We start from the raw sequence: 17190 nt of genomic DNA on the forward strand, positions 1-17190 counted from the left end.
AGTTCTAATCACCTTGGACAATAAAAATATCCTTTGGAGATTGGTCTTTAATATCTTATAGTTGGTTATAAAATTCTTCAATGATATTTTCATCATGAATCAGTTATTGGGGCATAGGCTTGTATAACTGTAATGCTGAAAAGGGGTTGCCCTTAGGCGGATGTTAATAAGCTTGCTAGAGAATGAGTGGCAATCCATGACAGTGTTTACGATGTCTCTGTGGATTAGGAATCCAACACCTTGTTCATGTCTGTATTCATTCCTGCTGAAGTAAACCTTGTATTCTTCACTGGTAGATAGTTTGGCAAATCCCCCTTTTTTGTTAGTTCATTGACCTTTCCTATGGCTCTCACTCTGGCCACCAAATAGCCACCTTCAATACAGTCCTTGTAAATTATGTCCAAGCATATTAAGAGAAACTGAAAAAATGCCTGATCTGAAGGCTGAACGAGAAATTCCTTGTGAAGTGCCAAAAACTGACCTCCTAGTTCTAAAAATCCCCGAAAGATAGTGACTTGTGCAACTTGGTGTAACGTCAGTGACTGTAGTCACCAGGTCCCTAATTTCACCACTTATTGTCAAGTCTGATTGGTTTTCACAGTAAGTGGCAAATTAAGGGGCCTGGCGACTGTACTATCACCAACATTACTTGTATGCAAGTGAAAATTTGCAAAACTATTTTTTAGGTAAACACTGAAATTACATTGATTACATGCTATGCTTCCACCTGAGTTTGATTCCCAGCTATCATCTGTGTTTTTCATCCCAAAAAATTAAGAATATTATGCTTTTGTTGTTTTCATATTGACTCCAACATTTAATTACAGAGTATTACATTATCTTTTGTTGTTTTCATATTGACTCCAACATTTAATTACGGAGTATTACATTATCTTTTGTTGTTTTCATATTGACTCCAACATTTAATTACGGAGTATTACATTATCTTTTGTTGTTTTCATATTGACTCCAACATTTAATTACGGAGTATTACATTATCTTTTGTTGTTTTCATATTGACTCCAACATTTAATTACAGAGTATTACATTATCTTTTGTTGTTTTCATATTGACTCCAACATTTAATTACAGAGTATTACATTATATTTTGTTGTTTTCATATTGACTCCAACATTTAATTACAGAGTATTACATTATCTTTTGTTGTTTTCATATTGACTCCAACATTTAATTACAGAGTATTACATTATATTTTGTTGTTTTCATATTGACTCCAACATTTAATTACAGAGTATTACATTATATTTTGTTGTTTTCATATTGACTCCAACATTTAATTACAGAGTATTACATTATATTTTGTTGTTTTCATATTGACTCCAACATTTAATTACGGAGTATTACATTATCTTTTGTTGTTTTCATATTGACTCCAACATTTAATTACGGAGTATTACATTATCTTTTGTTGTTTTCATATTGACTCCAACATTTAATTACAGAGTATTACATTATCTTTTGTTGTTTTCATATTGACTCCAACATTTAATTACAGAGTATTACATTATCTTTTGTTGTTTTCATATTGACTCCAACATTTAATTACAGAGTATTACATTATCTTTTGTTGTTTTCATACTGACTCCAACATTTAATTACAGAGTATTACATTATATTTTGTTGTTTTCATATTGACTCCAACATTTAATTACAGAGTATTACATTATCTTTTGTTGTTTTCATACTGACTCCAACATTTAATTACAGAGTATTACATTATCTTTTGTTGTTTTCATATTGACTCCAACATTTAATTACAGAGTATTACATTATATTTTGTTGTTTTCATATTGACTCCAACATTTAATTACAGAGTATTACATTATATTTTGTTGTTTTCATATTGACTCCAACATTTAATTACAGAGTATTACATTATCTTTTGTTGTTTTCATATTGACTCCAACATTTAGTTACAGAGTATTACATTATCTTTTGTTGTTTTCATATTGACTCCAACATTTAATTACGGAGTATTACATTATATTTTGTTGTTTTCATACTGACTCCAACATTTAATTACAGAGTATTACATTATCTTTTGTTGTTTTCATATTGACTCCAACATTTAATTACAGAGTATTACATTATCTTTTGTTGTTTTCATATTGACTCCAACATTTAATTACAGAGTATTACATTATATTTTGTTGTTTTCATATTGACTCCAACATTTAATTACAGAGTATTACATTATATTTTGTTGTTTTCATATTGACTCCAACATTTAATTACAGAGTATTACATTATCTTTTGTTGTTTTCATACTGACTCCAACATTTAATTACAGAGTATTACATTATCTTTTGTTGTTTTCATATTGACTCCAACATTTAATTACAGAGTATTACATTATCTTTTGTTGTTTTCATACTGACTCCAACATTTAATTACAGAGTATTACATTATATTTTGTTGTTTTCATATTGACTCCAACATTTAATTACAGAGTATTACATTATCTTTTGTTGTTTTCATACTGACTCCAACATTTAATTACAGAGTATTACATTATCTTTTGTTGTTTTCATATTGACTCCAACATTTAATTACAGAGTATTACATTATATTTTGTTGTTTTCATATTGACTCCAACATTTAATTACAGAGTATTACATTATATTTTGTTGTTTTCATATTGACTCCAACATTTAATTACAGAGTATTACATTATCTTTTGTTGTTTTCATACTGACTCCAACATTTAATTACAGAGTATTACATCATCTTTTGTTATTTTCATATGGACTCCAACATTTAATTACAGAGTATTACATCATCTTTCAGGGATCTGCCGCTGCCGGTCGGCGCCAGTCGGGCCCGACCGGCACGCAGAATTGCTGACCGCCACAATCTGCCAAATCAACTTTTCCGACCGGCACGTATTCCCGATAAGAACCCAAATAAAATAGCATCTTGGGCGAGGGATCGATCGTGAAGAAACCATAAAATTTTTTCGTAAATTTCACTTTGCACTGCCATGCATATCGTCTGCGCACCCACGTACGTGCATATGCAACATATCTGGACCAAATATTAACATGAACCAATAGGAGGCTTTGTTACGCGCAATCCACGTGTACAGTGCGTAATGAATCTTTCCATTGGTTGGAAGGCCACACATAGGCTTGCATATGCAATGCTCTCAGTGCACGAAGATCGGAAAACCCCCTCTCCATGATGTACAGCGTTGTTTGTCCAGTTCCGCATTTTACCCAGTTCCACAACTTGAAAAGAAAATGTGGCTTAACTTTCAGAAAGACAAAATTGCAAATGACCCCATTCACACTTCGTTTAAACACTTAAAAATCTGGCAGAAAAACAATTTTACATGTACTTGCAAAACTGACAATCGACCGTGACTGTTTTTCGCCGCGCCGACCACGGTTAGCAACACTCGGTGCATGTATTTTCTGCTCAATGTTGCATAAAACGATCACTGCGATCGTTTTTTAAACCAACGATTGTACCGCATTCGTTAATTGTTGTTTATCCCACGGTGAAAATATTAACTCCGCAATTTTTTTTTTATTCAAAAGTAACAGCATGATTTTGCCTTTTCCGTAAACGAGTTCCATATGGGAAGATACACGCGCTCAGTATGCACGTGACACATGGCCAGATGTGTCAGAAAAGCAAATGGCCAATCTACATTATGTTCATGTAGACTTTAAAATGACTGTTCAGAAAATCCCTGCACACATTTATGAATGTCGTTATCCCATATGCATACTGTACGAACTTTCGTACAAAGAAAATAAGGAAAATATTCCGCCAAGATTTTGCATGTTTCGCCTTATTTTCAACACACACAAAAAAATGAAAAATGATTTGAATAGCAATGACAAATTATGGGCATCATAGAGATAGAAATTAATTCAATATTTAAGGATTTACAGAATAAAATCAATATTTATTTCTACTCTTTTTTTCTAATTCAATTGCCCGTCTAAAATTATCACCTCATCCTAGTTTACCAAAATTACAAATTTTCAATTTTTTTATTAAATTTCAGAAATTTCAGACATGAGATCCCTAATTCTAGGCTGTGTATACACAGCTGAAAACACCCAGAAAGTACTGTTTCCGGCCATCTGGGGGCTTTTAGATTCCAAAAATTTTCTGGTACGCTCCGCGCCAACCGATGGTGGCGCTCCGCTTAGATAGTCCTGCCGGCACTAAAACCATCCTGGGCAGAACCCTGATCTTTTGTTGTTTTCATATTGACTCCAACATTTAATTACAGAGTATTACATTATCTTTTTCTGATTTGTAGCTCTGGAGGATTTTTAGGAGAAATTCCAAAAATGTAAAATGTTGTGTTTCCCACCCCGTGAATGAGAAGTTGCAACCAGACTAAGATTTGTCACAGTAAAAATGTCAAGTCCAACAAAATGTGCCAAAAAAAATAAAACGTTTACTGGCCACGGGGGGTGGTCATAATAATAAACATAATGGACATGACGGATATAATATTAAATGTTCAAGTGCAACCAAAGAAATCAAGTTTGCATAGTAGTAAATGCATTTGCTGAAGGACACGCTTTCTGCTGGAACTACATTTAAGATACATACATGTAAGTTCTGTTTTAATGGTAAATAGCAAGGAAAAGACATTTTCAAACAAATTTGTAGCTCATTGATTCGTATAGTTTAAAGGTATCTGGATATTGGTTAATGAAAAACAATGAATCATGAGCTCAATTTTCATTGTTGTTATACCAAACAACATGTTTTTCATGGTGGAATTTAAAGATGAAGCACAGTGGTCTCTCCGGCACCTTGGGATTTATAAGACTGCCATTTGCTCAACACACTATAGACCGGTTCTTTGTCAAGATCAGAAACTTTGGCATGTATTGCTTCCTACAGCTGCTGTACATGTACATATAGCCCAGATCAACTAAAGAAATTAGAGATGTCTGAGTGAAAATGTGAACCACAGTCAGTAACAATCAAGCACTGGTACATAATAGTACATGACTTATATGTGACAAAAGGTGAAAGCAACTTTATGCATTCGTTTGAGAGCTTTCACAACCTTAGGTCACAGTGATGTTAAAGTACCCTCGACTTGTAATGTAGCGTTTGTGTGCACCATAAAAGGTCACAAAGCTCCTGGGTGTCACAGAGAGTTGTGTTTTCCTTGCGTGCATGGTAGCCCATGCTGTGTTTGCATGCCTGCAAGATGCTGGACCACCACGCTGTTTACGAATGAAAGCACACAAGAGAAAACGTGTTACGTAACTCTGGGTCAACTGCACTGGCTAAAACAGGCAGCGTTTAGCTAAAACCATTCAAACAACATACAAAAGTTTAAAACTGTTTCAGTTTAGTGCTAAAACCACCCACCAGAGTGGTTTAAATCACCGTTTTAGTGTCGAGTTAAAACCAATTCCACATACATGTAACTTAGTGAAAGCCTTTAGACACCGTTCCAACTGAAAAGTTACTCCAAATTGAGTTCTGCTACCTGTACTGTTCTAAGGGAATTAAAACAGTGTCTGAACGTACCCTTAGAGATACATTCTTGTTCTCACTTGAGCACATGATCGGAAAAGAAAAGTTCACAAGCAAAGGGACTTACATGTACCTGTAGGTACCATAATGCCTGATGTGAAGGTCGTACATGGAATCTTCCCTTTACCAATATTCAGGCAATATTTCCACAGTTTCACCTGAAGAACAAAGATAAAATTCTGATTGGTCCCTGGACAGTTTCAGTTAGAAATCGTTGTTCCAAAAATAACAGAGTGTGATAGGGTGACCTTATGTAAAATCTGATAGGCTGGTCATGTTAGGAGTCTGGTTGCTCATCACATGACCTTTTACAATGTACCTTCGGGCTCTATTAACAAAATGTAAACAAGCCACTGGAATAAATCTAGGACACTTGGAATTTTGAAATATATTCATGTAGATAATTTTGTTGTCATTTTTATCAAATTTGTTTCTATTTCAGAGGATGTACTGTCAGTGGATGCTGGTGAGTGTGTCATATGCCTTGATGATATGCAGCAGGGAGACACTATAGCTAGACTACCGTGCCTATGTATTTATCATAAAAGGTTTGTGTAATATCACTGATTTTATTCTGTTTAGGCCTGGTAATTTTGATGTCAAATGGTTTTCCTGAAGCGTTGATTCACATTTGTGTGAATGAACTGGCCTTTCCAACCGTGATCAGATGTAAATATATTGCATTTAATTGTGAACAATAATGTCACAAAGAGAGGCGAGAATTAGAATGATGCTTTGCTTAACTGTGACTCTGCTGACTTAAGTGATATCCAACATTAATTAGTCACTTGCATGTAACTTTTTTGGGAAGAGCAAGAACAAAAGATGATTTCTTACTGCTTTCTAAATTTCTGTTGGTCCTGAATCTCTGATTTTGAAAGGTCGGAAAACTGAAGGAAGTTGTGTTTAAAATTACTTGATATTTATGGTTGAGTGCCCTAATTCAGCCTTCCATACTGATCTATTCATCCATTCACACTGAGCAAAATGCGCAAGAAATTCATTTGAAATTAAATACACTTTAACCACTTCCTGCCGGGTGGATTTTTCTTGAGCAAGACAACATGCCAGGTCCTTTTCAAGTTTTCTGTTTTCAAAATTCTTCAAAAAATCATCATTTCATTTAATGGCCGTTTATACATGTACCAAAATGAAGGATTCTTTGGGCACTACTCTAAAGCTGACAGGTAAAATTCATTGACTCCTGAATGTTTCAGCCAGGCCTGCAGCCTTGGAAAAAGAGCCCAGATTGTGCGGTGTTACCTAAGATTCTTTTGTTCCCGAAACCGGCACCGTGCACTACTGACCTCTTTTCAATAGGGGCCAGATTAGCGTGCAGCGGTGCTGTGTGGCTCATCGCTGCAGTGGTGGAGAGCTTTTGTCCCCAGTGGTAATCCACTCGCTCTAAATGCCTCAAACTGTCATATACTGTTTCAAAACAAGGTTGGATTATCTCCACTATTGAGAGCAAAAAAAAGTTGGTAATGCCCAGCAGCTCAGTCTTTTGTGCTGAGCATGGTCTTTTGTTATAAGGCCCAACTCTTTTGTCCCAGTTCCGGGGCTCCCCGGCTCCCCGGCTCTGCATATAAAGCCTATGTACACGAAAACGGGTCGCCCGATAGGGAGTGGTTAATGATAAATGTTTCAGAACCCGCCATGAAAAATAAATAGGGAAAATAGACAAAGCATAGAAGAATAACCGTACATGTAGAGGTCCATGTCTGTTTGAGAACAGAACATAGGGCTTTTGTGTTTGCAAGTTTGAGTTTATGTGTCTCTGTACTTTTGCAGTATTCATGAACTGTCATGTATTCATGAATAATCACATTTGTGTGTAAGTCTTGTAAATCTGTAGATAGGAGTGTATAATATAACATTTAAGATGATGTCTCATATCAGTATGTACATGTAGCTTTACTTCATCATGAAGTGACCCAAATTTTAAGAAGCCTATATTGTACTGTTAAAGTTTCATATCAAAGGAACTTGTAGTAAAAGATGCCCCGAGAAACTGTGTGCAACTTCAATGGATTTTTAATATTCAAAATGTTATAATAACACATGTGATGGCATCATTATAATGTGATTGCATCCAGGCTTGTTCAATATCATGCTAATTATCGAAACCAGAATATTTTTTATATTGGAAAATCAAATGGGGCCCTTTTTCATGTATCAAAATCCAATATACCTATAAATATTGCCTTTATTCTTCCACTACAATTAAAGCTTATGACGCATTAACCACATTTCTTTTGTCTAGCAGTTTTTCCTTTAAAGCTTTGGGTTCAACAAGCACATGCATACACGTACATGTACATGCTTGTCAAACTCAAAGCTTTAAAATGGACATCGTGATGATGGCGTCATATGATGACAAGTCACGTGGCATTATGGGTTCACCATTGAAATCACTATATCTCCTGAAGTACATGTCTGATTCGGTTGAAATGTTGCAGATGATAGAAAGGGAAGTGTCATATGATGACATGTGATGATGATGTCATTAAGTGACAAGTCATGTAAAATTATAGGTGCATCATTTCAATCATATCTTCTGAAGTGCAACATTTAAATCAGTACATCTCCTGGAGTAGTACTGTAGACTTAAAGAGCATTGTTTCATTGCTGCCGATTCCAGTCTTGTTTCTTTCTCCAGCCGAAAGAGTTTCCCGAAATAGCTCAGTGTTTGTGTACCAACAAACACAACGTCCATCTACTTTTTAATTTTTGTTTCATTATTTCAGAGGTTGTTTAATGCATGAACAAAGATGTGATGTCATCCCAGGAAGAAAGCCTCAGTGTTGCATTAGTTTGTACACAAAAAGTTCTACATTTCTGTGCATTTCGCTCCACCAAATGTTCTTTTCTTTACTGCTTCATTGTTGTTCATATGCATAGCAATAAGTATTAAGTGTAAATCCCTTTTTCAGAAATGTTTTCAGTATTAAAATACATTCTGGGATCACAATTTGAACAGAAAAACCTGTGCAGTGAACTACATGTACATGTTTGTCTTCCTAGGATGACATAGCAACAGTGCCCTCAGTGTTCAACAAAGTGCATTTTTCAGTGACTTTAGCCAAAAGGAATTTAAAGTGTTCTCATACATTGAAAAATTGTGTCTAAGAAAATTCATCATGGCCACACCTTAACTTCTGGCCTGATGACATCATCAGCCCAAATTTTTGCGCATACAGCTCAAACAACTTCGCCTTAGACATCACCTTATTATTCATTTGGAGGTTTTCAACCTGCCACGAGAGGGCACTTGAGTCATTGGTATATGATATGAAAAATACCATTTGGCTAGAGACTAACATAATTTAAAGCAATTTTATATCTTGTACCAAATTTAAACAAGAAGGCACTTTTGATTTTGACTGGTTTTGACTGGCAGCAAGGGTCACATGATTTAACGTACACAAGTAAATATGGAGATCTATTTTATTCTATCACCTGCCACAACAAACAAGTTGCAGGAACTCATGATAGATTTAATACGGTGTAGTAGGATGCCATAAGGAGGCTTGGTCCTACTGTGAAATGGACCAAGCACTGGGCATGGTATGAAGACCAAGAGAGTCAGGATATTTGTTGCTTACAGCAGAATCTTGATTTATTGGTGACTAGCTGCTGTCATAGGCATCCTTGGGAGCTAGAACCTGGACGGAAAAAACCCCTATCGCCTCAAAATGTAACTGTCTATGCTCTCCCAGATCCCTCCAAATTAGAACTCCATGGCAAGCTCAGTGAAAGTCTTAGACCATGTTATATCACTGTCATGTCACAATTTTGTTTAATCTAGTCAGTTGTCAAAAACAATCTTAGAACTTTTTTCCTGGTGGAGGTCTACCAAGTTCAATCCATCCTTACACACGGGAAGCACAAAGGTCATCAATCTGTAACAACTTGGCACACAGATATGCAAATAACCTGGATACAATGTGGATTAGCTACACCATTATGCACATGCACACAGCAAAGTCGCCCTTGCTAAGGCACAGTCCCCTACTTCTTCCTTACTTTAAAACCATGCTGTCTTGAATGGTCTAAGCATGTAAATCAACAAACATTAGGCTACTGACACACGTCATCGTCAACTGCCTTAAAATTTCAGAGTTAACAGCACCACATACGAGTACGTCAATTCGTGAAAATGTTTTTATTGAAATGAGAGGCCATAACACATTAAGACACCTGCGCATGTTACAATAATAAACATCGTTCATAAATTTAGCAGAATAGTAAAATCTTTTACACTGCACTGGCGTCAGCGACCTATAAAATAAACACTTATTTATTCGAAACATGGCATCAACCAGAAGCCATCAGAATATGCGTTAGAGCAACGTCATCAAGCAAAGCACAAATACTGCTGTAGTGCTATTAACTACCCCTGTACTTCATACTCATTACATTCACAGGGATGGATTTACTGCTCCCACTCAGGCTACAAAATATGCCTCTTTAACAATTGAAAATGCCATGTAAAGTAAATGTACATCAAAGCTTTCCTTAATGAATTAACAGATCAGTGTAACACCAGTGAAACACCTTTGCCTCACAGTAACAAAATTGAATTGGTGCACATTTATCAGGTTGGAAATACCCACACCATACTGCATTTTCATTGGTGAACTAACCTGATAGGGCCAGCAACCCTTCTTATGTGCAAAAGGTGGTAGAGTGCAATAAATTGTAACAAAGTTCTTATTTGAACGCTGGTCAAAAAGAACTCTGTTGTTTATATCACTCACAGTAAGTCAGTCAGTTATTAATACTCAAACCAAATTGTAACATTGGTCATGCATTTGCAATGACTAGCTCTACTAGACTCAAACAAATTCAAGTCTTCCCCAACTTGGAGAAAATCCAATAGCATCTTGACCCACAAAGATCAAGCTTACATTAATCCTTGCAACACAGAGTGCATTTCGAAGTTGCATGTGCCTTACCACACAACCACAGAGCAAGCATCCTTTGGCACCTTAAAACACTTGAATATACGTGTAACTGTAATTAGTTACATGGATCAATGAATAAATGCACCAATAGCAACACCATCATTATCAAACTCTATATCCAGCTGAGGGACGTTGAGCCACTCACACTGACTGGTCAGCTGACGTGCCAGAGATCAAGAGCTAACATTCAGGCGGCCACATGATCGCGACCAGTTCGGAAGCGAAGAGACTCCATCAGACCCATCGACAGCCAGCTTAAGGGTGGTATGAACTGGGGCACTGCTTGGTAGGTGACGAACGTGCCCAAAAGAGGGAGTGGCATCACTTTGATATGATGGAGTGGATGTCCTCCAGGTTTGTTTCATGTGAAAAGGCCTCATTGGTGATGAGGTCAAGCCATCAGACCCCAAGAATGTGCCATTGACATATCACGTGGGAGGCCTGGAGTCCATGGCTATCCTCGAGCAAAGTCCAGATTGCTGACTCATACAGCAGCACCGGCAGGATGCACGTGGTATAGGTCCGGACTGCTGTAGAGTGAGACAGTCATTTGTTTCTCCAAATACGATCCAACTGGCCTGTAGTTGAAGAGGCCAAAGTGATATAGTGATTGATTTTGTGTGAGCAGTTGGTGGAATGTACATGTATGTTGGAGCCAATGTGTGTGCATTTGCATGTATCTATTGCCTCAACTGTCTGGCCTGCCACAGTGATGGAAGGGGGCCTGAGCCTGTGTTTGGATCTTGGTCTTAGCCCAGAATAAGTGCAGACCCATTGTAGCCACTTCCTCCTCAAACTTAAGAAGCTTTGAATGCCATCTGTCTGCATCATCAATGTGAAGTCAGTGAAGAGAGCACTGCCAATAGTGATTCCCCACTCCCCGATATCTCTCAGGATCCAGTCAATGGCATGGCAGAGAAGAGTGGGGGCTGAGATGCCTTGCTGACAAATACATGTACCTGAAGCTGTTGGGAAGGAGTCAGACACATCGCTGCCACTCCAGACTATGGACGTTGTGCCATTGTGTAGGTCCTTGATTAGGTTGAGAAGGAGTGTGGGCATGAAGGATGCTGTAATTGCTTTCCACAAGGCATTTCTGTCCACCAAGTCGAAAGTAGCCTTGATATCAATGTAGGCCACATTGAGAGGCCTCGTGAATTTGCGGTGGAGATCTGAAAGGAGCTGTAGAGCAAGTACAGCATCCACAGTTGAGTGGCCCTTTGTAAAACCAGACTGGTGTGGGTAGTGTCAATAACAGGTCAGTAACAGTTATGGTCTGAGGAGGATAATGTGACAGAACACCTTCCCTGGGACTGATAGAAGTGTGATTAATGAGTAACTACCACACTGATTCCAGGGACCCTTTCCCTCATACAAGGAAATGATGATTCTGTCCCTCCACTCTGCAGATACCCTACATACGACCCAGACCTTGTTGATGAGATTATTAAGGGCTAGGCTGACGGGTCTCAGTGCACTTCAGCAGCTCCGAGCAGAAACCATCAGAACCTGCGGCCCGGCTGTTCTTAAGCTTTCTGATGGCTTGACGTACCTCTAGTAATGAGGAGGCATCAAGGGAGATATTTGATGTGGTGGGAACCACTGTGGCTGCAGCACCCAAGTCAGGGCAGGGGGTTGCGGGTGCATGGTTTAGCATAGCCTCATAGTGTCATGCCAGCAAGCCTGTGTTTCCTCAGTTAACGTGCAGGCAGAGCCGTCACACTTTGAGATTAATGGTGTATTATGATTCTGCTGCAGAGTGCCACTCGGGGATTTGACTACGGTAGGATGAGTAAAGGTTGTTTGTAGAGAGCCCCTTTTCGCTTCATCTGCCAGGCTGTATGTATAGTACGATATTTTGTGAGTGCTTGGCTCGGACCAGAATTGCTTGTTTAGCTCTGAGCATTGGAAAAAACATGTTCACCATGATTTTGGCTGATGTTTCAGTTTAAAAATGTACTTCGTGAATGTGGAGGTCATTTGCACAACTTCCGCCCATCAGTACTCTAGTGATAAGAAAACTGCATATCCTGCCTTTATTATCACAGTCTGTTGCCGCCCCAGACCAAACAAAATATCCAAGACCTTCCTGTGGTAGCGATTCATCTGATGATAGTGCCCTGTAACAGTTTGATGGTTCGTGTCATGGAATAAAGTACCGGAAGGTCTTGGAACCAAGACTATGGGAGCTAGAGCCCAGAGGGATAAAAGCCCCGATTGGCTCAAAATGTTATTATCTAAGCTATCCGGGACCCCTATGAATTAGAACTCCATGGCAAGCCTGATGAAAGTCTTAGACCATGTCATATCACTGTCTGGTAATTCATATGCAGAAAAGGTTTCTCAGCATGTAAATTATACTCCAAGCAACATAAGCTTCAATAAATACATCATAAGTTACTACATAATTCAAGGAGTTACTGTCTACTGCAACAATTTTGTTTAATCTAGTCAGTTATCAAAAGCAATCGTAGAACTTATTTTCCTGGTAGAGGTCTACCAAGTTCAACCAGTCCTTGCATGTGGGAAGCAAAAAGGAAAAAACTTGGCACACAGTATCCAGGAACAATGTGGATGTGGACTTTGACAACAGATGTTACTAAAAAAGAAATGGAGAAAGGGAAATGTAAATGCCATATACACATGAACTCATGGAATACAACAGCCGCCTTCGGTGAGAAAAAATGCAAATGTTCCAACTTTGCCAAATTGGTCTGTCTGTAACAGACATGTATGTTAGATCTTCATTGTTATATCAGGATACACTACATGCATGCAAATGCCCTTCAAACTAATGTGAAAAGCTTTGGATACCTGTCACAAAGTGAGAGTTCAGTCTCTTCATTTTTACCCTTTGTCCTGAGATGCCAAGAGAATACAAGAATTTTAGGCATATGAGGTTCATTTCCAGCTGCACAAGTACAAGCATACCATTCCTTCGGATAGCCCAACAAAAAGGATTCCACTTTTCATTGGTACATAATTATGTGCCTGATGGAAGGAAAAGTTAAAACAGTATTTTTTCAGTGTTTTTTAATGTGGATGAAGGTTTCCTGCATTGGGCAAAAACAGAACAAAATAAACTGTGCCTAAAAGTCAATGGTCAAGATTAAAATGACGAGATTTGATCAAATGGTGCTTTAATACAGCTTCTGAACACTAACGTGTATAAAGATTTTGTATTTGGTAGTGGTTTTGTTTGTTCTGTTATTTACTTAATCATGAATACATACTTGAATTTATTTTATTAAAGTCACCTTAAGTAATGGCTCAATTTTTAAGTTTTCCGTAAAATATCTCAGAACTTTGTGAAGACAGCAGGAAACAACTGTTTGGTTTAATGCATTACATATGTGCAGATGTAATATCATGGTCACTTTATTGATGTGGGTAATTTTTTTACCTTTTCGGATGAAATTTTAGGGACAATTTGACCTGGGTTTACCTTAGCTTTAAAAAATCTGCTCAAAATGAAGTCTTTAGTAAATAATAAAACTCAATGAAAATATTTTTGTAATATATATCATTATGTAATAAAATAAAGTATATCAATGAAAGAATAGTAGGAAATAACCCTTCTTAAAAGTATGAAGTGGGATCAGCTTAACCATGGCTAGACCTTAAGCAGTCATTTTTCATAAACTTTAGTCTTCTCAGTTCTTTCAACAGCACTTCCATCCCCTTAAAAATATGTTAATGAATTTCACACTTTTATTATTTACTTTCATATGCGTGGTATATAATATGTTTTATTTAGTAATTTCTCCGATAATTTTTATTTTATATTGGGAATAAGTGGGCATTTTTAATTTAAGTATCACTGATGGAGTCAGAAATGCATGCCGCTGTAAACAATGGCAAAAAATTGATTGGTCAAATAAAATTGAATAGATGGGTACAATACATTGGGTGAGAAACTGTTGATAGTGTAGTTAGAAATTCATGCTCTCATGCAGTTCAGCTTGCTTCAATTTCATTTTCTCACACATTAAAAATTTACTCAAATGATTGTCTTTATTTTATCACAGTTGTATCGACATGTGGTTTGAGAGAAATCGATCTTGTCCTGAGCATCCATCAGACTAGACAGCCATATTGTCATCTCATCTAACTTTCCGGTATCAGGTAAATTTTGTCATGATATCGATGGATAGTGACAGGTTGCCTACATAACATTATTTATCAAAGCCAGCGTAATCAGTACAAGCTACCGGTATCCTAATGGATGAAATACAGTGCTTTCTGCCTTTGAAAATTAACTGTCTAATGGGATTAGATCCATTCACATTTATCCTGTTGGAATCAAAAACGATTACAGTGCTTTGCTGTTTCACACTACTCCAGGATTGAGACAGGACTAGCACTGTGGATGACAGGTTCAGCTTGGTTGTTTTAGGGGGTACAATGGCATTAATAGAACATACATATCAGTAGCACACCATTGGAATATTTGCTCCTCATTGGTGGAATGTTAGTGGCTCACTGGGGAAATATTAGTAGCTCATTATTGGAATGTTATACAAATAATAAATGGTTAGATTGCAGTAGTGTAAGAGTAATTTCATTAGGCGACAGAAGAAATGTTCCATTTGTGAAGGGAAAAAATACTGTGAAGCATTCATTAATTACCTTACCTTCAGACGAATTTGATTCTCAATTCTGATTGGTCGATTCATGGCAACAAGCAGTATGATATATAACCGTATTGCACGGTTCATATTAAACCCTGGGAAACGCGCTGTTCTAACTCAACGCATTGCGCTATTTTTACGTTCAAAGCAAACGCACATCTACATGACTGTAAATTCAAAAGTGACGTGTTTGCCCATGCTGATCATTACATAATGCTTAAAAGCAAGTACAATACTAACAATTTCCTTTCTTAGTGTAAGCCCTGTTGTAACTGTTATTATTGAAACAAGATAAAGCACAAATAATTCCCATGCTCCCTAGATAAAATTGCAGAATTGTGGTACATCGGTGTTACTGTTTTGCTGTGCGCTATATATCTTTAATATAGGCCCTTTTATTTTCTCTACTGCATTTCAAGTTTGCTTGACAATAAATTCATTATCACGCTCGCGCTCAAATATTCAGGAGTCAGTGAAAGTTACCTGTCAGCTTCAGAGAAGTGCCCAAAGAGTCCTTCATTTTGGTATAAATGGCCATTAAATGAAATGATGAACCTTTGAAGAATTTTGAAAACAGTCTTGCTCAAGGGGTGGGGTCATAGCAATGAGCATGAGAAAACTTGGACCCATTTTTAGCCAGAAAAACAAACCAACTCTATTTTATTTTATGTTACATAAAATCCCCTTTGTATATGCAACAATAAAAAGATATGTTAGGTTTACTCACCCAAATTAGACTGATTTTGAACCGAGAAAACCTGCAATAGGATTCTGTTCAGTGGCTGAAAGTGCTTGTCATATGATTCTACAGCTTCTTATAAAGCACTGTGCTGGGTACACCCCACTTGTCATACGAGCACATGAATGGTGCCCTCAGCCACTTGAGATGTGCAGTAATAACCTCAGCTAATTTGCCAATTTAATATTAGCTGCTTATTGGAATGTTAATTGCTTATCAGTGGAATATTAGTAGATCATTAGTGGAATGTTAGCAGCTAACCAGTTGATCAGTAGAATGTTAAACCAGTTGAATATTAATTAATATTAATTAATTGGTGTAATGTTAGCAGCTCAATTGTAAAGTGTTAGGGGTCACCAATGGAAAAGTTCCTCACTAGGAATTTGATGTGGTCATTTATTCATTATGATAGATGAACCTTCCTATACAGCTCAGCAGGTTTGCATTTGTTTTGCCAAAGTCTAGAGTAAAGTAAAAGGCACAAGAAAGATGCTTCACAATTGCTTACAAATGACAATACCGTTTCAAATGTGAAAAATGATTTCTGCAACCCGACTTATTGAAGTTCCAATCATGGCCTGCCTATCCATCCATTGTAATAGTATACAAATAATTACTGCTTTGAGTGGTATAGTAAAATGAGCCTCCCGAGGTTATCCATGGATCGCTGATCCAAGGGAAAATAGAATGCTTCATGGATCACCGAAGGAGACCAGTTTTATTTTACCGAGAGATAAAGCAGTCAGTATTTGTTTTTTATACAACACTTACATAAATCCCGGTCATCTGATCGGTGGATCGTTGATCATATGGTATTGAATTATTTTTACCAACGCACAGCACGCACAGGACATGTGTGCGATGTGCAATTATTCTTACCATCGCACTCATACACATTCATTATTTCTATAATAACATGTCACACCCACAGATTCTGCACAATTTAAGCTAACAATTAATAATGAAACACCAAAAATCAAATCGTCGGTGTTCTATTTTGCAAATCGTATGGGACATTAGAATGTGTGTACCAACAACAACACACTTCGTGACATAGCGGTGTTTTGAAGGACACTTTAATATTTGCATCTTTGTTCTCTTAACCTATTAAATTTGTAGCTAGTACATGTACATAGCCTAGTTCAATTGGTTCGAGGGTGACAGATAAAGGTTTGTGCCATGAGCCGAAATACATGCTTTGGTAGGCTACTATTCATGGTTTCATTGCTACGGATATAGTTCTTTGGTTGTTATGGGTATAATTCTTTTTCAGAGCGAGGCTGCATAGTCTTTTGGAGTGGTGGTACAAAAA

At 37.2% G+C, this 17190-nt stretch overlaps 1 protein-coding gene across 2 annotated transcripts in view; it reads left to right on the forward strand.

Moving 5' to 3' along the window:
• Nucleotides 1–17190, forward strand: part of LOC110980020 (E3 ubiquitin-protein ligase znrf2-like) — a 33949-nt gene that overhangs the window by 10523 nt on the left and 6236 nt on the right. Inside the window, exons 3-4 of one of the 2 annotated variants that reach the window (XM_022236282.2) lie at nucleotides 5984–6089; nucleotides 14537–14633. In XM_022236282.2, coding sequence (XP_022091974.2) covers nucleotides 5984–6089; nucleotides 14537–14594 — 164 coding nt within the window. In that variant the 3' untranslated portion in view covers nucleotides 14595–14633. Of the gene's footprint in view, nucleotides 1–5983; nucleotides 6090–14536; nucleotides 14634–17190 lie in introns of those variants that run through there. The other variant, XR_015425638.1, reaches the window with a different exon arrangement.

The sequence above is a fragment of the Acanthaster planci genome, linkage group LG06 (assembly GCF_054643075.1).
Source record: "Acanthaster planci isolate LZ-2023a linkage group LG06, COTS_SCS, whole genome shotgun sequence".
In the NCBI taxonomy this organism is placed as follows: domain Eukaryota; kingdom Metazoa; phylum Echinodermata; class Asteroidea; order Valvatida; family Acanthasteridae; genus Acanthaster; species Acanthaster planci.